The following is a 26,168-nucleotide window of genomic DNA, read 5'->3' on the forward strand; positions in this document are numbered from 1 at the left end:
TCTCCATTGCAAATGATACTAGCTCTTTGTTTAAAATGGAGAATTTTGATCACATTGAGAATATCTTTATACTCCTGTTATTTTTTTTATGTCATGTCCTGTGCTATTTTTTTTGTCTTTTTTTTCCTGCATTTACTGCTGTATTATGATTAGGGATAAGGAATAGGTCTGTAATTTAATTGGTATGAGGAAGCTCCCTCTAACCAGTATAAACTGACACATTTTCTGCAACTTAAAGCCACAGAGTTACTCAGAGCACTGAGAGGTGAACAAAGTTGCCCAGGATCATACAGCCTTTCATCATACAGGATCAAACTTGGCCTTTTCCTGGTTCCAAGGTTAGCTCTCCACTCTTCCACCTTGTCTCTCGAGGTTATCTCAGTAAAGCTTTTGTTTATAATTTTCCCAGTGTTGAACCAATCCTGCATTTCTGGAATAAATCCAATTTGTTCACCATGAATTACATCATCTAATCCACTTTGGCACACAGATGACAAAATAATCCAGAGTTGTATTGCTACCCTTTAATCTTACAAGCTGCCAAGCTTTGGGGGGAATTTAAGAACAGCATGAAAAACAATCTTTGCCTTCCAGGAACTTAGAATCTATGGGGGGAGAGGGAGATTCATATATAGTAAATATAAAGAAGATAATCTGAGGATGAAGAGGGAGAGGAGGAGCAGGAGGTAGCATATAATTTGGGACTTCAGTACTTTTATTAGGGCTTCTAGATTCTAGCAGAGGTAAGAAAGAGTGAATTTCAAGTATGTGGTATAAAGGTATGGTGGTGGGACACAGAATTCTGGAACATAGTACATATGCTCAGGGAAAGAAAATAAGCCTGGAAAAAAAAGCTGGGACCTGATTTTGAAAAGCTTTCAAAGCCAAGCTGAATTAGTATTTTATCCTACAAACATCAGGAAGCCACAGAGGCTTTGGTTGAGCCTTAAATCAGAACCAACTAATTTCAAGTCCCAATTCTGACACATGTACTGACAAGTACAGTCTCAGTGCCCTAGGCAGCTTTCAAGTCTATTACAGAGCAGAAAATTCATTGGTTTGTATGTGTTATATTGTGGTTCCTCAGGGAGAGTTCCCATTGTAAAAAAAAAAAATCACAAGTTTGAGAAAAAATTTTTTGAAGTTTCAGAGGAACTGAATTAAAGTATTAGAAGATCAATCCATGGACAATAAGGTGAGGGGGCACTACAAGAAATGAGGTAAATGAGAAAAGTACTGGTAACCTGAGTTTTCTAGGTAAAAAATGATTTTTTTTCCCCTCATCATGATATGCATGCCCATCAATACATTTTTATTCAGTTTTTCTCTGGGACCCTCAGAGAGGAAAAAGAAATAATTTAGAAAAATGTCCAAGAAAGAACCAAACATTTGAAACAGGAAGAGAAGACCATTAGCTGATGGGCCAGGAAGTGCTGCGGTTAAAGGTGGTAAGGGGTGTCTTGGAAATGGAAAAAAGTTTCAGAGAATGAAGCCTGGTCATTAAGGCACATTGCATTTAATAGAATTAGATCCAGATGTTAGTGTAAGCCGAGGGGGGGAAAAAATTAAGCTTTATAATATAGCTGAGACTCACCTTGGCAACTGAACTAGTATATTTGTTTTTAGTTCAAGCAAAGAGGACAGAACCAAGTCAGGGGTGCGACCTTCAGAAGAACGCAGACCATACAAAGGTCAGTCCATAGACTCTCATATCAAGTGAGATAGTATTTATAAAAAAAGCATTTAGCACAATGATTAGCAAATAGTAGGTACTATGTAAATGCTTATTCCCTTCCCTTTCCGGGGAGGCCAGATATTTAACTCTTCTAGATGAAGCCAAGAAACATCAAACTTGCCAACCAAAAACTACCTCAATTCTAAAGTCAGAGTTTGGTAAAAGACAGAATTGGGCCAGATTGGTTCTGGGGAAAAGAACTAGATAGCATTCAGCACAGTGTCTGGTACATACTAAATGCTGAATAAATGTATGCTTACTAAAGAAGAATAAGTTGGTGACTGGGAGGAACTAAGAACAGTTGAGCTTAAGTTTCCACTAAATAATAAAAAAAATGTTAGCTAGCATTTATATTGAATGTGAGGGTTTGCAAAGAAGCATTTTACGTGTTAACTCACTGAATTCCAGGACTTATTTTATAAATGTTTTTGCCACAGTGAATTGAATATTATTTTGAAACACACACACACACACACACACATATGTATGTATAATGGGATTTAACTTGCAGCACACCAAGGTTTCCTGACTAAGCACTGGTACTCAAAATTGTTGGATAAAGTGAAATGAAATGTTATACTCCATTATCTGCTACCTAAAAGGTAGCCGGGGAGCTTCAGTTCAGGGCATATAAAAGAAATTTAGTCAATGTCCTTATCATTTTAGTTATTTACAAAGCATAGAGAATAGTATTTATGAAACAAATACTAGACAAATTATTTGTATCGGATTCACTTCCTTTATTGCAGTAATCTTTACACAAAGTTGAAACTGCAATTTTCAGTGTTAAAGCATTAGAAAAGCACTCATGTGACAGTTATGGGTTTATCAAAATACTACAATTTCAAACTTAGCTGATAATTATCCATCAAAGCACAATTATTTAAGTTATTTCCTCATTTTCTTTAAATATGTAATGTCATAAAAGAATTTATGTAAAAGGAAACCTAAAATACAAATATGAAATGTAACAAATAAATAATTGATTTTATCAGCTACTGTTATTTGTCAACTTAAGAGCTCCTTAAGCTAAACCCCCATAAAGTTTTGTCTGCAGGAACAATGAACTGCCAAATGCCAATGCACAACTGCTTATTTCAAGTCATCACCAATGATTAGAACTAAAAAAATTTGGCATCAAAACAATCAAAATTCAGTATAAACAAAATAGAATAACTTCATCACTAGCTATTATCTGTTTCTAACAACAAATTGCTGAAATTTATTGGAGAGCTACAATAACTTTGAACCTTTCTGACCTGGTATCTAGTGTTAAGTAAAGAATCCCTAAGTGAAAAGCATCTTACATTATTTCATTAACTGTAATTCCCTTCCCCAACCCGAGTATGCATATTTAAATATACTTTTTACACATGTATGAATACACACACTTCATTTGGTTCCTGTGGTACAGATTGTAAGTGATGGTTTCCTGAATGGGCAAAACTTTTAAAGTAAGTGTACCTGTGCACGTTTCAAGATAGCAGCACTAAAGCCATGCCCTACTGTCCATCTGTTTAAAGGAAAAAAAACTTCAAACATGGTAACAATTCCATGCTTATTGAGTAATTTTACATTCCTACTATTATCCCCCACAATTACTGCAAATCCTGTAATAAATGCAATAAAGTTGTGAGTTATGAGCTAGGAAAACAAATTTGGAAAACAAAATATTGCAATTTTACTAATATTTTACATTTAAAAATTACCAGGTCCATTCTGAAACTAATTTACTTTGTATTCATGCAGCAAAATTAATAAAACTGCAGTTTTGGAAGAAGAAAAAATTCAAAGATCTGGAGAACAACAAAATATTTTTAAAACTATTTCAAAACTTATAAATAACTGGACTGAATAGCAATGTGGATGAATTATAGAACACTTCACTATCACAAATTATAGTCATCTGTAGTTACAATGGATCTTGCAAATGACTAAAACTTTGTTCATTTAAACCATATGATAATTTATTTTCATCTTATGTTTAACAAAATTGTTAGCTAATGAATTTTGATCACTGAACACTGCTGAACAACCAGCAATATGGCCAAGTAACATGTAGTTTGCTGTATATGTGTATATAAAATATATAATGCATACATATAAAATATATATACCATATATATGATATACGTGTGTGTGTGTGTGTGTGTGTGTGTGTGTGTGTGTGTGTGTGTTTAAAACTCCTGAAATGTTTTTAGGCAATATTTTCTTGAATATAAAAGAATGAAAAAATTCACATTAATAATTTGTATAGAAAGCTTCCAGTGATAATACTTATGCATTATCACTACTATATACTGGTAGACTATGATGTCAAAACAAGTGTTCAAAAAGCACAACCTGGCAGTTTTTAATATGGACTTTACATATTAAGAATGGATTAAATTTAAATGTTCAAACCTGAGTATATTAAGACTAAGTGTATTTGATGAATGAATTAGCCTAAAAACATTTCACTAAGTAACCAGTGGTCCATTTAACCATTTTGATGATAAACTAAAGAAATTGTATGATTTAAAAAAGAATGGTAGAATGCCACATAGTGTTTACTGAAATACTCTGTAAGATGGCATCACTTAACCCAAATTTCCTACAGGAAACCTAAGTTCTTACTGCAAAATCACTCAGATTTGAAGGACAAACATGGACAGGTCCCCTCTAATAATTTAAAATTATGTGTATTTTAGGCTGTAGAATGGAATATGGTTTTCAATGTCATATAAAACTATGGAGAATAAATCTTTTGACATTTCTTAAGTTAATTGGAAATTATGACATTAATAATACAAAGCTTCATAAAAGCTAGAACAACTCTTTCCTTAAGGTTTACATTTTGTACATGCATACATTCTGATTCTTGTGTTTCATCTCAAATGACAAGACCTGCCCTAATTCTTACCCCATTAACATCTAACAGAGACCATAAAAATAAGTACAGTAATAAAAAACATACAGTACTAAAAAACTAATTAACTGCTCAATGGAAGACAGAAAAGCAGCATTCATTTTAAGATGGAAGAGACTAGAAACCAACTTACATTTGAGCTACAGTCTTAGTTGAAGGCAAAGTTTGATATTCTATATAAATTTATAAAAGAGGGTATATATGGATGAAATTTGGTTAATCTCAGAAGGCACCTCAAGGCTAAAAGGCTTTTATAAATCTATATTTCTTTCACCAATTGAAAATAAAAACACACTTTTATTGCTATTCAAGTAGCAAAGAAAAATCTTATGTCCAACAATAAGGAATAAAACTGAAGTCTCCAAAACCATGCAAATGGAGTGACTTCCCCGTGTGCTTTCAAATCAGTGAAATTATGGAAGAAAAGTCACTGTTTTGCCACCTCATCGCAGTCTCATAGAAGATTTCAAGTCATTTTCCTAGGGACTGCAGTGCCATTTCCCTAGGGCTGTCCATAATGTGGTGTTTAGGAATAGAAGGTAAGGACACTCTGATGATTTCCCCGGACAAGGAGGACTGGTGGCAAGTCTCTAGATAAAACTTCTAACCAGGCCATGTAGAGGGCACTAGACACGCCACCTTTTCGTGCAACTGGGAGACTCCTAAAGAGTAAGAAAAATCACAACAGTACAGAATTTAAAAAATTTTCATGTTAATAAAAACAAGAAAATATTTAACCAAATTACACAAATTCAAGAAAAACTTACCAACTACTTCATTCTGCCGCATCAACAATAATCTTACCATCCTAATTGTTTTCAAGTTTGGCCAAAGGAAGACAGTAACAATTTTTTCCCATAAAGATGCACACATTTTACCCTGATGTGTAACCACATCACTGTATGTTTCCTTGCTCACTCAGAAAGAAATCATTTAAAAAAAAAGGATACTTCTATTTCAAACAATTAAAGAAACATAGATATAGCTTACTCATCTACTTAAACTAAGGCAAGAAAGGACATTACGCATGACAGTTAGAGATCATCTTCATGTCTCTTTGGGCCTCGGCTGCTTTATTTATAAAATGTAGGAGATGGGCTGATGGATTCTCAGGTCTTTTCCAGCTCTAGAGCTCTATCTCCTACCCAGAAAATCTTTTACTGACTAACAGTAGTTGTTTAAGGCAAACTACTTGAACAAGTTAAACAATTTTTAAATTAAAATAATTATTTTTTGTTATTCAGTAAAAGAAAACCTCTGCTTCAATTCACTAATGCTTTTTTAAAATATTTAATTTTTCCTTTGTTTGAACAAAAGCTCCAAATCAGAAAGAAGTGGAAATGCAAGTAAAGTGAAAATGGGGTGACTCCTGCTGTTGACAAATGAAAACAAGTGACAAATCACCAGATCTGAGTTAGGCCTCTGAATTTCTAGCAGAAGGGTTTGTTGGATACATTCATAGGTCTTTTTTTTTTTTTTTCCTTTTTGGAGGGGGGAAGGCAGGGCAGTTGGGGGTAAGTGGCTTGCTCAAGGTCACAGGACTAGTAAGTGTTAAGTGTCTGAGTCCAAATTTGAACTCAGGTCCTCCTGACTCCAGGGCCGGTGCTCTATATTCACTGTGCTACCTACCTGCCCCTACACTCATAGGTCTAACCGTTATTCAACTGTGTTCACCTCTTCATCACCCCATTTGTGGTTTTCTTGGCAAAGATATTGGAATGGTTTGCCATTTCCTTTTCTACCTCATTTTACAGCTGAGGGAACTAAGGCAACCAGGTTGAAGTGACATGCCCAGGGTCTCACAGCTGGTAAGTACCTGAGGTTGGATTTGAACTCAAGAAGATGAGCCTTCCTGACTGCAGATCTGGCACTTTACCCACTATGCATCCTGACTGTTCCCATTTATAGGTCTAGAAACCAGCAAAACTTGAGGACATCAGAGATAAGGGTTATTTTACTTTTTTTGTTCACACACTGAAGGTTGTTTCTAATAAGTAATGAAATGTCCAAAAGGTTCCCTTAAGTAGGAAAAACATAGCAAGGAATTTGGCTAAATGGCACTGGATTTACAGATGCTTATATTTAAAGTGACAGAAGTAAAGCTAAACCAATTCAACATCATATTTGATATTAAAAAGTTTTTGTAGTTAAAGTTAAGGAGCAGATACCTATTTTTCACTACTATAAAAGGCAGTCTTTATTAAGTCACTTAACTTAAAATGTACGTTAGAACACAATACCAAAAATCTAAACCAAAACACATGAAGACATTATCTATCTACCTAAATTTCCATTCATCCATCTAAAATAGATAACAGTTTACCAGAAAAAGCATATCAAACAATGGTATACTGCTCATTTTACTTACATGACAATTATATTAGCTGTACTTGAGTGCTCCTTTAATAACTCGTTTAATCTTATCTGGCGGTATGTCTAAAAGGCAAAGGAGAAAAATTAGTCTCAATTTAGAAAATTAGCATTTGTCATGGTTAATAATTCTAGAAATGGCAAAAGAAAGCTAAAATATGAGACAGTAAATAAACAAATGATCAGATTAAGATTGTGCAAGATAGAAAAAATTCTTTAGCAACTTGTCTTTGGAGACTTGTCGTAAAGGAAGAGAAAGAATACCTTTGTTTTATAAAGTTCAAGCTCATTATCTGTGATTCTCCAAGGTTCATCTTCTTTCATTTTATCTGCAATATCTTGTTCTTTATCATCTTCATGAAGCCTGAACGGCTCAATCATTTCATCAAAAGCCACAATACTTCAAAGAAACAAAGCATTTAAAATTAGTTATCGTTTTCAATGTTTCTACAAGGCAAAAGACATTTCTAAGTACTTTTTCCTAATTCTTCACAACCTCCTACTCTGATGTTCTATTTAGGCAAGCTTCGTCCCAGTGGGTGGGCACCCCTGGGCTGAGAGGGCGGTGGATTCTTTCCTGCCATTCTTCTATTGGCCTGATAACGTGTGACAACCCTTCTCCTCTTCTCCCCACACTATCATGGGCCCTAACTCCAGCAGGGGCCAACAGGGGCCCAGCCTGGACTCTGCTGGGGACAGATCGCCCCCTTTTACGCTATTTGTAACCATGCCTGCGATGCACCCTCCTTGTGTCACTGCTCCCACTCCCCCACAACTGACTGTCCTTTGCATTGCTGCTTCTCATCTCCAATTAATTAAGGAAAAAGAATTCTGTGACTTTTCACGGCCTAGAGGGGGCTCTAGCCATACACATGGAGCTCAAACTCTAGCAGGTTCGATCATTCTGGAAGGGCTTCGAGTATAGTTGTGTTAAGACTGTCTGCTTTCTAAGGCCAGCGTAACTAATGTGCAGTGGCTCATTACTAGACGACTGGCCACTAGTGAGAAGTTTTTAGCCACATCCCATGAAACAACCAAAAATTACAAAATGGCTGAGTCCTGTGCTGTGGTTTTAGCTTCCCAAATGATGCTGACCCAGTGGTAAGTATGCTAGGAATCACACGGCATTTTAACTCTTTATGAATATTAATATTGTACAACCAAACTCTGCATGTGAGATACTTGTCCAGTGACCAAAGAGTGATTTTATTACTGGAGGTATCAAGTCATATCAAATTTTAAATTCCTGCTGTAAGTGAAACAAGACAAAAAGAAAGTTTCATTAGATGGAAAAGTGGTTCTGTCACAGGTTTTCCTTGGAGAGACAATTAACGAGCTTACAGAGTTTATTTTATTGTGCATTGAAAAGCAATTAATATTTATTTCACAGGACACTGGTCATCTCTAGTAGAATGTAGTACCATTTCTTCCTAATGTCCTTGTATTTATTCTCAATATACATATCCATGGACACACTGCTGCTCTGACTTTGGTTCACACTCTGTTGCTTCTAGAGCAAGGGTTATGAATCATTTTTAAAAAATTAATTTTAGTGTTCTAGTGAAGCCTGTGAACTTCCAGAAATGTTTTTAAATAAATGAAAGAAGAATAATATGTTTACTTACTAGATATATGGTTAAATATAATGGTTAAAATAAATTTGGTAGGTTAGAAAAAAAGGTTGGAAAACAGAAATGAATAGTAACAGAAATCAAAGTTTATGGTAGGGTGTTACAAATAATAGCTGGATTGCGAAGAATACATCTTTGTAACCATGTCAAATAGCATTATTATACAGTTGAACTGACTAGCTAGAAAGGAAAGCATTTATTTAGAGATAACAGAAAAGAGGTACATTCATCAACCAATCAATGTTTTTTCACATTCACAGCTTTTTCTTTCAATCCATTGCCTCTGAAAAAAATGGCACAGTGCTTTACTCATAGTAATTTAATAAATGCTGAATACTTGTTAAACTCTTTGTAAGTGAAATGATCATCTGAGAAAAATGTAATCACCCTTCCTGTCATTTCCTACTATTTTTATGTGGAGAAAAGCAATTAACTATTTTTTTCCTGATAATTTTTTTCCTTTATTGGAATGTTTTTGAAATGCTTAAAGTGCTTAAACATAGTAAGTATTTACTAGGCTGTTCGATAATTTTGTGAGTTACCTAATTATACTAGAAAGAATATGAATGAAATTTATAGGTGAAATAGTGTAAATGATTATTTGATAGGAAAATGAAAGAATTTTTGACAATGATTCTTTGTTCAGTATTTGGTATTCCAGGACTGCCTTATTTCTCCACTTAACAAAGTCAAGTGGTTTGTTTTGATTTGATTTTTTCTTTTTACCTGCTGTGGTTCCTATGCTTTTTTGGCCTCCTCATTGTGGCTGTTGATTTGTATTGATTACTTCCTTAGAAAATGGTGATATTTGGTGTTGATAGCCATTCAAATACCCACCATGTCATCTCATGTTTATTTTTCTAATTTTGTTCTTTTTTTGTCATTATCTATAATAAATCAGTAGCCTGATTAATTGTACAGCCAAATAATTTTCCTGTATACGCTGTCAACAAAGAAGTCATAAGACCAATGACTTGGAGAAGAAAGAGACCTTAAAGATCATTTCAACCAAATCCTTCTCAATGTATGTACAACATAAGGAAATAGAAGCCCCAGGAAAGGTAGTTAAGTGACAGGATTGATAAATCCAGTTTCTCAGACTCTAAATTCAGTACTTCCCCCATTTTTAGAAAAAGATTTAAGTTCTAAATGGAATATTCTCCCCATGAATTCACCTGAGTAACACATTCATGACCTACTCAGACATTTATGCAACTTACTTTTCTTTCTTAGGCTTTGTGTTAATGTCTCCCAGGACCATGATGTCTGAGAAGTCTATCCGGAATTTGCTAAGTAAAGTTGCCATCCTAAAACAGAGAAACAAAGCTGTAGATTTAAAGATTTAAGAAATGTTTCAATTCTCACATTAAGGTTGAAACTAGCTGATCTGAAAAACAAGTTGTCTTTCTAAATTTATTTAACAGAACCTTATAGCACGTGCTTCAGCTCTCTGAGAGTAGGGCATTTTATTTCTACTTCCTTTTGTCCATTCATGCAGCATGGACTGCCCTCCCAACCTCCTCAAAATTAGTTTGACCTTGGGCTAAGGCTGTTTTGTTTTTTAAATTATGGACTTAACCTCAACAAACATGAACATTTCTACATACAAAGAGAAAAGGAAATGAGGTAGCACATGAAACAGTGCCTCTCTTATACACATAGCTTGTTTTTATTTAAAGGTGCATATTCAATTTATCATGGTAATACCGACATTACCCTTCTAGTCTGAACTCCTGTTCTCTTTTATAGATTTTAAAAAGATTTCATTGACAGTATTTTCTTTTTTGTTTTTGTATCTCCCTCAAACTGCCCCCTAGAAAATGGTCTCGTCTCTCTCATAATAAGCACATAAAAGTCTCTTGAGATTTTAAATTGTTTCATTCTGTGTATTTCCACTGCTCGGCACACAGTAGGAGCTTAATAAATGCTTGATTGTCAGAAAATAGGTCCCATCCTGTGATTACAGTCTTCTACTTCTCTCCCAAGAGGTGGGAACAATGTTTCCTCACGAGGCTCTGTGCAGTTATGACTTATCAATGAACTGACTGGAGCTCTGATTTCAAAGCTCGCTTTTTAAAACATTATATGGTTACTGGACAAGTTATTTTAAGTCTCCTCCTGTTCACTAAGCATCAGGCTCACACAAATCTTTCTAAGCTTCTCACAATCCATCCCTTCTGTCATTTCTCACAGCACAATAACACTGTATACCATAGTTTGTTCAACCAAACCCAACGTGTTTCCAGTTCTTTGTTAGAACAAAAAGGGAGGTATAAATATTTTTGTACAAGTAGATCTTTCATTCTTTCATTTATTTTAGCTATATACCAGGTAATTGTATCACTGGGTGCAGTTTAGTGACTTTCTGGCCATAGTTCCAAACTGCTTCCCAGAAAGGCTGAACCATAATTATTTAAGTAAGAATCATAATTATTTTAATTTTCATTTCTCTTATGAATTGAAGAATTTTAATTTTGGTTTACATTTTTTTCTGGTGACCTTTTATCTATTAGAGAATGGTTCTTTTGTATATATTGTCTATATGTTACATATTAGACTTTTATCCAAAAAATTTGCTATGAAGATTCAGTTCACTGTTTCCCTTCTAATTCTCTAACAGTATTACTTTTGTTTTTAATGAAAACTTTTTTGTTTTTTTGAAGGAGGGAACGCAAGGCAATTGGGATTAAGTGACTTGACCAAGGTCACACAGCTAGTAAGTGTGTCAAGTGTCTAAGGCCGGATTTGAACTCAGGTCCTCCTGACTTGGAGTCAGTGCTCTATTCACTGCACCATTTAGCTACCTCATGAAAAATTTTAAGTTATCAAAATTATTTATCTTTTATGATCCATCCTCTCTATCCCATATTTGGCCAAGAACTCACCACGTTTTTATGAGACTCCCTATACTTTTAATCTGTCCATTAAGGTTAATTTCTCTCAGACTGCTTTCCAATTTTCCTATCAGTTTTTGTTGAACTGTGACTATTTTCTGTAGTATTTGGCATTCTTGCCACAAACTATGTTCAACTGCTCTTGTGTTTTTGTGTACAATTAATTATTATTGCTTGACACTATGTAAGAAGTACCAAATAATCTTGATGATTACTGCTTTGAAGTATATTTTGAGATCTAGTCCTGCAAGACTCCCTTTGTTCCCACTAAAAAAAAAAAATTCTCTTTTAGTTTCCTGGTCCTTGATCCTCCCGATGAATTTCTGTCATTTTGTCTAGTTCCATAAAGCAATCTACTTGTGATATGAGAGGTGGGACACTGAATCATTAAATTAATCATGGCTCTCTTTTTATTTTTATCATTTTATACAGCCCAATCCCAATTAATTACTCTTCAATCAATTATAATTTCCTTTATTTCTGTAGAGTTTTATAACTATATTCATATGATTACTGTCTTAGTAAGTGGATTTCCAGATATTTTATACAATCTGTAATTATATTGAATGGACTATTAAAAAAGATTGCTTCTTACTGGGTTTTCGTTAGTAATATATAGAAAGGTCCTAATTTTGTAGATTAATTTCATATCCTTTGATGAAGGTAGTAATTTGATTGGTTTAGTGGAATCTACATTTCTCTAACACTAAGTAACCAACATATCATCTGCAAATGTGGTAATTTTCCTTCTTCTTTGCCTAAACTAATTTCTTTAATTTGGTTTTCTTGTCTTATTGAGATTGGGTTATATTAATATCAAACAAGTGTCCCCAATCTTTACCACTAATCTTACTAGAAAGGGTTCTAATGTTTTAACCACTGCAAATGATGCTAGCTCTCAGTTATAGAACCTAGTAACCACATTAAGCCAGCCCCTTCATTCCCAAGCCTTTCCATGTTTTGAACATAATGGATAGATACTGTATTATTTCAAGTGTTTTGTTTTGTTTTGCTTTCTGGAGGGGGGGAGGCAGGGCAATTGGGGTTAAGTGACTTGCCCAAGGACACACGGCTAGCAAAGTGTTAAGTGTCTGAGGCCGTATTTGAAATCAGGTCCTCCTAACTCCAGGGCTGGTGCTCTATTCACTGCGCCACCCAGCCGCCCCCAAAAGCTTTTTCTAATATACTGACAGAATTATATGGTCATTTGTGTTAAGATGCCATATATAACTGAGAAATTACATATATTCCTTTCATTCAGTAACTGCTGAAGATATAACTATTTCTAAATACTTTAAAATTCTACTCTTATATGGAGAGGCATAGAAGCTAGCTATTGCATAATGTCTCTAGTTCCTGGAACTGAGTCTGGACATAGGATAGAATTATTGGGACTACATAGAACAACATGGCTATTCACAGATACTTTTGATAAAGTAATTATATTATTTAGAAGTCCTATCTTATTTCAACCAGTGTTTAATTTTGATAGGTCCTAAATCTTAATCCAAATATAAAAAGAAATTATATATTTATGTGTGCATCTGTATCTCTATTTCTCTCTATATATACCACATATGTCATTTAGTGGACTAAATTCTAAAGAAAGAGATAAAAACTCATATATGTGTGCCCAAATTTTGTTGAAGATAAATTCATTAAAGCAATTTTCCCATTGGATTTAAAACATTTAAATTACAGTGCCAAATAGAATATCAAAAGTTTAAAGTATAATGTTCATTTGAAATGAAAGTGTTCTGAATTTTCTCTCTGTAGTTTTTATCTTACATGTGTCTTCAGGGAAAATTCTTAACATTGACACCCCACTAAATAAGCAAAATTCATTTTCATTCAAAGTAACTTACGCTCTCCGATCGTGATCTATTCTGTTTATTTTTCCACCAATAAACACTCTGATCTTACAGTCTTTCCACTTTTTCTTAGTAGTCAGAAGATAAGGTATCAATAAGGTCAAACCTGATTAAATAATGAAATATAATAGGTTATTAAGTACATTCAACTCTATATGTAGATTTATTTTTAATAATTCCTTGTGTGCCAATCACTGAAAACATTTTTAGTAAAAAGCATCAATAAAGAAATCAGAAGCAACCTTACCTCCATCATCAAAAAGCCACCAGACATCAATAGTATTTTTGCCTTGTTTTTTCTGAAATTGTGTACTAGCTTCCAGAAGTCTTTGGTCAGCTATATTTAATGGGGCAACAGGGCCTTTAGATTCTGAAGGATGGAAACAAGAATACGTAAGAAAAAACCCGTAAGCTTGCTTTTGTTCAGTCACTATCTTCTATACCGTCTCTTCACTTTTGTGCACAAAATTGTGTTGTTTACTCTTCCACTGTATCATACTATAATAAATGTAGTTTCTCCCAGAATTTTAAACATTTTAAAAGTAGTTATATAAAACCGGGAATTTTTAATGTTCTGAAAGTACCAACAAAACTTAATTAAAAAAAAAATAGTAACTGGCCCGGAAATTCTAAGCACAATTAAAAAGAAAACTGTTTAATCTTTTAGACTAGTTGGATAATCTGAGGTCTTTAACTCATAATCTGGCCTGTCAATGACTTGATACCCACAAGGACATTTTTTAAAAGTATGCTGTAAATTGAAGAACTAAATGGAAGCATCTATGAAAGATAATTTACAGTCAAAACTACCCACTGAGAAGCATTCTGCTCATTGTTTGCCTGGGTATTTGATATCTTGAAATCTGGGGTGGGGAAGAGGTTTGGGATATGAATCCCACAACCTGCTATTATAGTACATAGGCAACTAGTTAGGAAAGAACCCACTTACAACATGGTTGAAATGAACTATGTACTAGAGATGAATAACTATGTTCTCCAGGATCTTTGAACCAAAACAAAGGAAAAATGAGCTCTAAGAGTAGGTCAATAACTTTACTCGTGAAAATACTACCCAGTTTTATAAAGCAGAAATCCACAGGAGGAATCTGGTCACCAATACAGAATTACTGTCATTTAAATCATAACATTTACCACAAAATGTTATGGCATGTATGCAAAGCACAAAACTATTCGTGATGCAATAATATGGCTACCAAACCAGACTCCTCCAAACTCTCACCTCTACCCTCTAATTCAATAATGATTATGTATCTCCCAAGGCTCAGCAGAACTATGAAAAATATTATAAAAGTTAAAGTTTGATTACAAAAAAAATTTAGATGGATGCAGTGTATAGTCATGAATGAGACACTTCATTTTTTATTCCTAATTATCTAATACATGGGCCAAAACAAAAACAATCAATTACTAAAATCTTAACTTTCAGGATCTGAATACTTCCAATAACATGTTAGTTTACAATTTTATTTATATGATTTCATTTTAGCTACATGGAACTGCTTTATGTAGTTGGAATAATCAGTGATCATTTCTCTAATCTGTAATTCACAAATAACTGTATTACAACTTCACCATGGAGATAAAGACTTAAAAAAAAAATGGCATTAACAGCATGGAAAAAATGGACGGTAACACAAAGATGGAGAATGCCTGCCTTTTTTCAACAGTGGCTGTGTTGGAGTCTTGCCATCCTCTTCCTCATCTAGATTTTGTTTAAAAAATACAAAATAGAGGTTAATTTCCTTTGTATTATTAATAAAATAATGAAAATTAACAACACACATCTAAACAAAACATAGTATGAAACTAGTCCATGAGATAATAAGCAAAGATTGAAGAACCAGTTTTTTTGTACTAAGGAGTTAAGATTTTAAAAGCAGGTATATCATGGACAGCAACTTTAAGACTACTGAAAATAAGAAACTCCCTAAATTTGTCCCTGCAAAAAAATGCCAAAAGTTTCCACTGGGGTTAAAAAATCTCCTAACTAAAATCATCAGAAGAGATAACTTTATACTGTAGAATTTAAGCTATAGCAAAATTGCTGAAATTAAATATATGTGTAAGTAAATCACATAATTACAAACGTGCTATTGTACATACTACTATGCTGATGACTAAAAGGTAATCTTAGTGACAGGGGAATAATTTTTTAATGCCATATAAACCCCCAAATATGATATAAAGAAATAACTGGTAATTTGAAGAGATAGGGTATGATTTTTCAAATAGTTTTTTTTCTTTATAAATTTAAGTGAAAAATTCTTTCAAGTATAGGTAATTGCTGTATAAATCAAATCTTCAAATTCAAATTAACCAAAAAATTAAATCCTAGTTACATATTTAAACTTGCATTTCTTTAGTTTATTGCTTTAAATAGAAATGACTTTAAGTTAAGCTTGTCACAGGTTGCTGTTTTGGGAAAATTTACATAAGCAAGCAGAAGCAAAACCTTCAACTATATATAAGCACAGCTACATTTTAAATATATCTGACTGAATAATGTTCTGAACTTTTATAAATTAAAATAAAGGTTATTTCATTAACTTAATACTTTCAAAAGTAGGTATACTACTTTTTGAAAAGTCTACTTTTTTAAACCACTGACTGACCACGTAGATAAAAAATATTAGGACCCTCATAGAATAGTTAGTGGCTTGGGTATATACTTTCATATTAGCAGAGGAATGAACACACAAACCCAGCCTTTAAAGATTTATAGTCAAAGGAAGCTTGATGTTTTATGTTTAGAACTGAGGTTCACCTAATAAATATGAACTTGCTAGACGATAAAAATTGAAAAGTAAATGCCTATTGCTAAAGAATTTTGCAGAATGACTAGAAAAGATATTTTATGCACAAGAAAAAAGCCAATATTGAATAGAAATGAGAGGAACTTATTTTGCATAAAAGACAAAAATGCATGTATTTTGGCAAGAGAAAATATGACTAGAAGTCCAGCAGAGAGAACAAAATAAAGAGAATGCAAGTGAAATATAAGGAGAAGAAATAAATTAACCAAGAAGTGAGCAAAGAACCCAAAGGGAGGATGACAGTCTAAATTAAGAGGCAAAATGAAATACTTTTTTTTAAATGAGAAAACCATTGGTCAGCACAAACAAAAAAAAGTTAACATTAAAATTTCAATGGAAGATGAATAGAGACAGGAAGAAGAGATGAATTTCACAAATGTAGACATATCAGCCATGCAGAAATGTGTAGAGTAGGTGGTGAAACAGCATATTAAGATCTGGGACTTGGGAGGAAAGTGACTATTAATAGGGATGAAAAGTAAGGGAATACATATGTATAGACGGGTGATATACAAAGCATTCTCATGTTTAGCTTAGTTAAGCTGGCAGCATGACAGATGGAGATACTAGATTGAGTAGAGGTGGGAGAGTCAAGGTGGAGAGTCAGATTTGGAAGTCATTCATAGCTTTTTCATCCTTGAAAATGAAAACAGAAAGCATAAATGTGTGGAATCAGTTATCTGAAACTTTCCTGTAATGCAGAAAAACTTACAAAAATGCTTACCGGTCAAGTTCTTCCTACTGGCTAGGAAAAGACAACAGGCATGTGTGCAGACACGTACGCAGCACAGCGTAATACTTGGTAGTTAAATACATCGATGCTAAGGGTCAAAGTTAGAGCAGCTTTTCTGGAAAGCAGTGCTGGGAGGGGTGGGAGTAGGTGCGCATTACCAGTACAGAGCCTTTATTGACCGATGACAGATTTGTATTTTATCTGCAACCTACCGTTTTTTAGGGATATGCCCAGGGCACTGAGAACTTAAGTGACCTGTCTAGGGTTATACAGCTGGTATGTATGACAAGAGTCGTAACTCTATGGCTGGTATTCTATTCACTACACTAATGTTCCTCTCTAGATAAACCATGATACTCATTTTTGAAGATTCTATAAAGACCATTAAAAAAATTTCTTATTCCACAAAAAAAAAGTAACAAGAACTTTTTAAATTGAGAAAACTTACATAGTACATTACTTAAGAATAATCAGTGCCATATATAAAGAAATAACCAGATAATGCTAGTGCTTAAAAGGGACAATAACACCCTAACCACCACATTTTCAGCTTGGAAAACTAAACATTTAAGAGATTCGGTGACTTTCCCAAAGGCACAATGTAGCAGAACTGTAATTAGAATCCAAAGACATCTGATTCATAAGGTCAGTGTTCAACTTTTGAACCTTCTTTGACTTTCTTCTAATTTAATCTAAATTCAAATGTTGCATATTATATTAGCTTTAAGTATTTGTAGTTTTTGTGGGGGTAGCTCCTATATACCTAGAATAATTCTTCAGGGCAACTTAACATCTGCGATTGGAAGTACAAAATGGAAGATTGTACCAGACATGAAATATGGTCTAACTGCAATAAACAGTACAGTATTGGGCAAAGGTTACTATATTAGATAGCATACTGATCATAAATGACAAATTATTAGGAACATGTTTCTCTGGAGAAATTTAAAATTAAGCAGAAATGAAGGTCTTCTATAATTACTCTGAACGAACAGTATTTGAGAAATTACCTTTATGCATAACAGGACTTTTCTCATCAGATGGTTTAGAAGTATCTACATCAGCCTTTCTACTATATTCCACACTGAGTACAACATCCTTAGAACCTGGAGATTTTTCCTGAGATGATAATAACTCTTCTGGGAATATTAAAAACAAACAAACAAAAAAACCCAACCCACCCAAGTGTTAGATTTATTAGGAATCTCACTTCAGGGGTCAAAACAAGTTTCACTTTTTAGGTCTACTTAAATGATACATATTATTTTAGTAAACTTAAAGATGCAATTTTGATGAATGTCTTTACATTCCTAAAAATGGGTTAGATATCTACTTTACAATAATTAATAGGATTCCTTGAAAATATAAACCCATGTCATAAGTTTATGAGCAAGTTTACACATGTGAAAAACTTAAAATGTATGTCTGTAGATTTTCTTTGTGATCACATGCTTGCTAGACTGTACAAAGATGGACACTGTCTTATTTAAACGGCATCACCACTCAGGTCTCTTACAGTACTGCATACAGTAGGCACTTAATATTTATTTGATTTGATTATAGTATATTTATTTGTATCAGTTCAACTGTAAGATCAAGGCCCAAGAACAAAGTTTTAAATTCATTGTCCTTTCTTTCTTGAGTTGAAAAGACATAGTGATTCAATTCTAATATGTTCTTATAATCTAGCAATCTTTTGGTTAATCAGAAGTGACCAAGCAGTTCAATTCTTTCAAGTATTTATACTACTCAGAACCTGTAGACAAATTAATAAAACTTTATAACACATAAACATAATGTACTTCATTTTGTTCAAATGAACAGAAAAATCAGTATTTTATCTTTTAATATTTAATAATGATAATATTGTCAATAGTTTTTATACTTGTTATAAACAAATGACATTTCAAAGTTAACACTTAAGTCATTAAGTGGTTAAACTTCAATCAACACAATGTCCTAGAGGACAGTAAAAGATATTATGAAGAACATACACAGTATTTTGCCAAGGTAACCTCTAAGTGAAGGAAAAATTCACTTTTCGTTGTGTATTTTAAAAGTGTTTACTGCAGACATTTAAAGAATGACAATATGATACAGACTCTTCTGGATTTAAGGTACTGGCATGGGAGAAGAGAGGAAGAAAGATGGAAGAAAATATTTAAATTGGGGCTGCAGAAGCATAGAGAGTTAGAGCCGGAAGGGGCCTAAAGAGTATAACTCCATTTTTTTACAAAAGAGTAAACTGAAGGCCAGACAGTAAGTAGCAGAGTTGAGATTTCAACCCAGGTCTCTTTTAACTCGACTCCAAATCCAGCATGATTTCCCTTATTAAGAAACATCTGGTATTGCTAAGTATCTGTAATTCCATTGTTTTATTTAATTTTAATTTCTTGTGTATATGGGATTTTTCTGGGTTTTGAAGCATGTATTAAACATTTAAAGCTCTCCAAGAACTTCAAAAATGTATACTTCACAGTTTTTAAAAGATGACATGATATTCTTTAGAACTTTTGCTACATAAATGCAAAATGTAATCTTGGATTCATAATCAAGTTTTAGGAAAATACTGATTTTACAATGTTATTTCTGAAGATACATAAATTCTAAGATGCCTACGAAAAGGGGCAAGGTATATTTACGTTACTGGAATTATCATCTGCATATAAAGTTTCTATGTAGATATGAAAATAGGGAAAACTTTAAAAAAAAGCTATAGTTGCAGACATTTCATTTTAGTTACTGTGAAATTTAAGTCATTGTTCATGTCTGCTTTTCTTTTAGAAAATTCTCACCACAGGGGTTTGCGCATAGTGTTTTATAACTGCTATAAAAATTCTTTTTATTTTCTGTATTTTTTTTAAATGAAAAACTCTTTTACATAAGATTTACCTTGTCCTTGAAGATGAGAAATATCCAGGCCTTCCTTTAAGCGAATAACCACTACTCCATACTGGATGTCAAAGGCATCACTGCAAACAGGGCAAAGTTACAAAAATAAAATACTGGTATGGTTTCCTGATCTGTTAAATCACAAACCTGGACTGGATATTCTCCAAAGTTCTCTGTGGTTCAAAAAATTCAGATTCACATGGGTGCATGCATAATCTGTCTTGTCCACGCTTGCAAGAGTACCGTTACCTTTCAGTCACCCAGGGTTACGTTTTGGAGTCATCCGTGACTCCTTATTACATATATCCCAAATCAGTTACTGAGTCTTAGTTATTTCTATCACCACAAGATTGCTGACGTTCCCTTCTTGTCACTCACACAATCACCACTTGAGAGCTGGCCTCCCCCCACAGCAGCAGCACCCCATATTATGGCAGCCCCCATTTGTTCTTTCTGTGTCAACTCTTTTCCTGAGCTAATCCATCTTCCACTTAGCCGCCAAAGTTATATTCTTAAAACACTGATACGTCTGACCACATAAACCCTTCTACTCAATAGCTCAGTGACCCCCCTAAAAGCCCTACTATCAGATACGTGCTCCTCTCTTTGGCACTAGGCAACGTTACTCCTTTCTCTTGAACTTAAGAGTTTTTAGAATGTAAGCTCTCTCACAGGTAGGAATTGTTTTACTCTATGCATTTGTAGCATTTGATACGTGACTGATAAAGAGCTGCCTAGAGCACTGGCCCAGGATCACACAAGTCGTTGGAGGTGATACTCAAACCCAGATCTTTCTAACTCTCAAGTCAGCCTTCTACTCCTCCAAGATGCCTTTCTAAATTTCTCTGAAAGTGAGGTACAAGTTGTCATGCAAGGTGAAGGCTTTTATAATTAGCTCCTTTCTGGGATTTCTAGATATCTCTATGCTATCATTCCTATGTTGTAGCTGCCATCTCCTCAACGTTTTTAGGCCACTAGGTAGCACAATGGATGGAGTGCTGGGACTGGAGTCAGAAGACCTGAGCTCAAATCTAGCCCCAAACACTTACTAGCTTTGTGACTCTGGACAAGTCACTTAACCACTATCTGCCTCAGTTTCCTCAACTGTAAAACAAAGATAATAATTGCATGTACCTCACAAGGCTGTTACTGGGATTACATGAATAATAATTATAAAACAGCACAGTGTCTGGCACATTTTAAGGGCTTAACAAAGGCTTTTTTAACCCCCTTCCCCTCAATTTTATATCTAAAAAGTGCAAAAGAGAAGAGATTCTACCATTCAGGCTAAAAACCCAAAGGCTGAATTGAATGAATTCTGTAATTTACAATATAAATAGGTGAACATTTGTAAAAATACTAGAAATCAATCAACAAATTTCTACTATGTGCCAAATACTACGCCAAGAGTTATGGATATAATAGGAAAATGAGCGAGTTCTTGCCTTCAAGACACATTCTACATGCTCACAGAAAAATATGTACAATATATGGGAAAAATAATATATAACAAGGAGGAAATAGTAAGAACTGTAGGAACCAGGAAAGGACTCTTGAAGGAAGATTGCACTTGAACTGAATTTTGGAGAAAGCTACAGTTTCCGGGAGACAGAAGTAAGGAAGGAGAACAGACTGGAAAGGCAAGAGAGGGGAAGCCATGTGTCAGAAGCAACACTCAAGTCAATGTGGATATTGGAATACAGAACGTCTACACGGGATCAGTGTGCAGCAAGCAGCATGGCCTGCAGCCGGATTGTGAGGGCACTCCACAAAGATAAGGATGAGGCAAAAATCATCAGTGAACTACCAGACTGCACACCCCGAAGTGTGACGGGGACAAAACAGGAAGCAGAAAGACGGGCCATTCCACGTGACTTTGTGAAGAGGTGACTTGAGGACAGCGTTTAGACCAGACTTCTGATTTCACGGGTGTAGGGGACTCCTGGTTCCCACCAGTGCAGACTGGAACGTGCTCTTAGAGAGCTGCTCAGGGCACCGAGAGGCTAACACAGGGGTCACGTGCCAATACTTGTCAGAAATGGAATTTGAACTCAGGTCTTTCTGGGCACCTCTGTTTACTAAACCATGCTGACTTTCAGAGAGCGGTACACTGTGCTTTAGAGAACAATGACAGTTTCCAGACATTACCTCCTAACAGAGAAGGTACTAAAATAAAAATCTTGTACTCACTGAAATATATTAATATATGTATCCACATCCCTCATATCAGTTTGGAGCCAATCTTTCTTAAATCCAAGGACAAGTGTGTTTGGTTTCATTCGACCAAGACCAGCAGCCTAAAATAGAAGATAAAATTGAAGGAAATAGATATTAACATTAATTTATATAAATGAAAAACCTAGTACATTATTAGTCAAAGGAGCCTCCCACCTTACTTGCAAAATGATCAGTTTGTTTCTGCACTCTCAATTTCTCAATATCTTTCCTTGACAGTCCTACAGTTACTGTAAAAGTTCAGGTTAAAAGCACCAGGATTCTAGTTTGGTAACTTCCATTCTCTCCTTATTCCAATTCACAGAAGGGCTAAAACTATTCTTCACGAAACATACCTTAAAAAACATCATTCTGTCTCGTTCAAAAAAGATGGGCATTCCCTAGTACTCTGCATTCCAAACTTTCAAACTCTTCCGTCCGTTCCTAAATGCATTGTAACTATCTCTGGCTATACCCCACTTTTTTTTTAAAACTAATTCAATTTCTCATTATTCCCCAGAATAGACTCAGTTACATTAACCAAACCTGCTTGTTACTTATTCTATTAGCATGATTTTCTTATTGTCATCTCCATTCTTTAGCATTTCTACTTGCATACCCTCCTTACTCCCTGCTCTTTCATATTTATCACTTCCTTCAAAATGTAGCTGAAAACTCACTTATTCCTAGTAAGTGGGCTCTAATGAACCCCTTCTCAATTTGGCTCTTCCTTTACCATGCTGAAAAGATTAAAGGGCTAAAAAGATACATGATCTTGGATCTAGTCTTGGGTCTTTCACAAATCTTATCTTCAGTTTCCTTATCTCTAAAATGGGGATATCATCTCTACCCTGCTTCATACTGGTAGTATATGGAATAGATGAAATATTACACCGTATAGTGCTTCCAACTTTCAAAATGGAAGAAATGGTACTTTGCATTATTTAAGTTATATGTTCTATGCTCCAAACTAAGGAGTCTATTCTAGAGGAGATCATTAGGTAAAAGAGAGCCTTGTACATAGGCCATGTTCAAGAAAGGTTACAGATTTTAAATATTTATGTTCTGGAAAGTGGCCAAAATGCCTGTCAGATCTCTTTAAAAGGGTTGTTGCAAAACAACAAGGTCTAACTGGCACTTTGCAATACCTACCTGTTCAAAATAACTGCCCTGATTTTGTGGGCCATCCACTGCGCTGCCTCTGCCATAATCTGGGCAAATCCTGGCTTTATCCACTTAATCTTTCCTGTGCAGGCTGCTAGGCTGATTTCATGATTAGCCAGGGTTCTCACTAAGGAAGCCTGGTAGCTTCAGGGCTGGATTTAAATCAGTACAATTATCATCTGAAAATGGAAACATCTAGAAAACTTTTATCTTCTCCCTTTGGAGGCTGCAATATACTCCATGACATAGTTATAAGTCTAGTTTGATATTAATATTTATGATAATCAATGAAGAAAGATATCTCCATGTTGTGTTAGTCAAGGAATTCTGTGTGATATCAATATATGCTTAAACAACACCTTGTTGGAGGAAGGCCTTTGTGAGGTGTATTTTAATGAAACAGCAGTATCTTGTATTTTTTACTGTTTTCTGCTCATAAGTTCAAGCAGTGGTCTGCTGTTTTGAGTGGCACAAAGAAAAATAAAATAAAAAATAAAAAAAATAAAAGGATGTTTCAGTAAAAACTCAGCTGAGATAAGTTTGTAGTGGACCTGGTTAGCAAGGCTGCCTAATTTTTATTTAACCTTTACTACATAAAGTTTAGTATGCCTTTATGATTTCTATCTCAGATATTACAATATTATATATCCTTCCCTTCCCTTCTGGTACTTGCCTCATGAATATCCATTCTTCTAGATAATAAATATGAACTAAAATGATCATGTTAGCCAAAAACAATACTTAAACATTAAATTAAATTAATTTTGCTTGCTGCATTAGAAATGAAATGGGATTTTTGGAATGATTTAGCCAACCCACATGTTTTTCAGAGGCCATCTAGTTAAGCACAAACATATGCCTTTCTTTTCTCTTCAGGATTTTGAAATGGTTCTACTGAGTCTTCAGAAAGAGCAGAAGCCATCCCAACTCCTTTGCCACTTGCATTAAGTACTCAGCCTCACGCCCCTGAAAACAAGGGTCTGTTCAAAAACTGAAATAGACAAAGGGCTGGGTGACTGGACAGGCACAGCTGACCAACAGGAAAAGGAAGTGTAGTGAGCTCTGACAGGGGACTGTGCTGGTTGAGACTAGTTCTAATCTTGCTGGTAGAAGGAGGAATATTTTATAAAATGTAGTTTGAAGTAATAATGATCAATATGGAACTGGTTGGTCTTCTAGGTCATTTAAGAGAGAGATTAATCTCTGTTACATAGGGTGAACCATGCCATCATGGGCTTCAACTCTTAACTCGTATCCTCCTCAATGATCGTGACTTCACCTTCTGAGTCACCTAGTAATGTATACTGTAATGAAAAGGCTCAAGTTTGGAATCACGAGCTTGAATTCTTATCCCAGCTCTGCTACTAAGCAGTTATGTGATTCTTAGGGAAAGTACTCAATTAACTTTCTCCTGGGCTGCAATTTCTCTACTTAAAAAGGGGATGAGGATAGACTTACACAATCACTAAGGTCCATTCTTGGTCTCAAATTCTACAAGACCAATTTCATCCTCCTGAATAAGATGGCTGTAATTACCAGAAAGCCACACCCCTAACAAAGTACTGCAGGTTGCTATTTCATTGCTTTTGAAAAGTTATAGGACAGCTTACCTGCATTAAGTACTGTGTACCATCCCTCAAATCATCGGCATGTACTGGGGCATAAAAAGCCTTCATTTTGTTTTTAATAAGCCATCGTTGGTATTTTGCTTGGTCAATAGATATCTCCTTCATGGCTTGTCGGCGAGGACCCTTTAGAATTAAAACAAAACAAAACAAAAACCAAACCCATTGTGAATACCTTTAGTCAAGTATTTTTAAACTCTGCATCTTCATGAAGAAATTAGACTTTTAAAGAAATTCAGGGTTATATTTTTATAAAAATTAAAGTCTATCATAAATCTACTATGAAAAGCCTAGATTTGCAGCAAAATATTCAAAGAAACTATGACAGTTGAGGCTAAAACGAACTGATGGGAAAGGAGGAAGCTTCCATGTTGTCCTCTTTGCTCCTAGTTTAAGTAAAATGAAGACTCAAGGAGGAAAATCCCAAAGAGATCATGTCATAAGAAATATGAGGAAAATCCTGAACCGATAATGAAGAAGTTTAAATGTTAAAGGAAGCTGAATTAGCCTAATAATGAGACAGAAATAGGTGGGAATGTATGGATTTCTAGTTAATAATCAACACAACTAAGGGTCTAAATTGTCATGAACCATCTACCATAAATATCTCTTTTTTTTTTCTTCAGAATTTTCTTCAAAGGACAAAAGCAGCAGAGGAGGAGGGAGATTAGCTTTTCTAAATAATTGTTTTCAAATAACTTTTCTCAACTATTGTAATATTTTAAGATAATTCACAGCAAACAGACATTGGTCTAAATATAGTTATTTTCCACCAACATTTGGCTTGTATAATACCTAGCCCTAACCTATAATCATGTTCTTTTTCACTCTGTGTGCACACACACACATTTCTTTTTTAACAGGATCTCAATTTAGGAGTATGGCCTATATATGGACATTACACTAGATTAAATACAAATAACCCTAAAATAAGTATGGAAAAAAAACCCCACAAACAGCAAGGATTTCTAAAATCAAGAAATTAAAATGAATTTTTCACAAATGCAAACCCTTATTACATAGAAACAGAGTAGACCTTCATTTAACCATTCCACTCACATGTGCTTTGAGATTTGCTGGTCAGCTTGGGGACAAGGACCAATAACAGGAAGATGAATCCAGAGATAAAAAAGCTATTGTTATCCCCTGTACTGTAGTATTCATACCCCATCCCCTAGAACTAACTTCAGAGAAGGGGGGGGAGGGAGTGAAAGAGAGAGAGAGAGAGAGAGAGAGAGAGAGAGAGAGAGAGAGAGAGAGAGAGAGAGAGAGAGAGAGAGAGAGAGAGAGAGAGAGA

The 26,168-nt window shown here is 34.7% G+C and overlaps 1 protein-coding gene across 1 annotated transcript in view; it reads right to left on the reverse strand.

Moving 5' to 3' along the window:
- Nucleotides 1-509: 509 nt before the first annotated feature.
- The window catches only part of SLC12A2 (solute carrier family 12 member 2), a 131,698-nt gene continuing 106,039 nt past the window's right edge, over nt 510-26,168 (reverse strand). The window contains exons 17-27 of the mRNA XM_069087778.1: nt 24,857-24,997; nt 22,059-22,165; nt 19,869-19,948; nt 17,987-18,115; nt 15,085-15,132; nt 13,657-13,779; nt 13,404-13,515; nt 9,865-9,951; nt 7,278-7,413; nt 7,012-7,079; nt 510-5,305 (exon numbers count right to left, since the gene is read on the reverse strand). Of these exons, the coding sequence (XP_068943879.1) occupies nt 5,170-5,305; nt 7,012-7,079; nt 7,278-7,413; nt 9,865-9,951; nt 13,404-13,515; nt 13,657-13,779; nt 15,085-15,132; nt 17,987-18,115; nt 19,869-19,948; nt 22,059-22,165; nt 24,857-24,997 (1,167 nt within the window). The 3' untranslated portion in view covers nt 510-5,169. The remainder of the gene's footprint in view (nt 5,306-7,011; nt 7,080-7,277; nt 7,414-9,864; nt 9,952-13,403; nt 13,516-13,656; nt 13,780-15,084; nt 15,133-17,986; nt 18,116-19,868; nt 19,949-22,058; nt 22,166-24,856; nt 24,998-26,168) is intronic.

Source organism: Petaurus breviceps, unplaced genomic scaffold (genome assembly GCF_028583685.1).
Source record: "Petaurus breviceps papuanus isolate PSGF00001 unplaced genomic scaffold, PetGlider_PUasm1.0 183, whole genome shotgun sequence".
Lineage (NCBI taxonomy): Eukaryota > Metazoa > Chordata > Mammalia > Diprotodontia > Petauridae > Petaurus > Petaurus breviceps.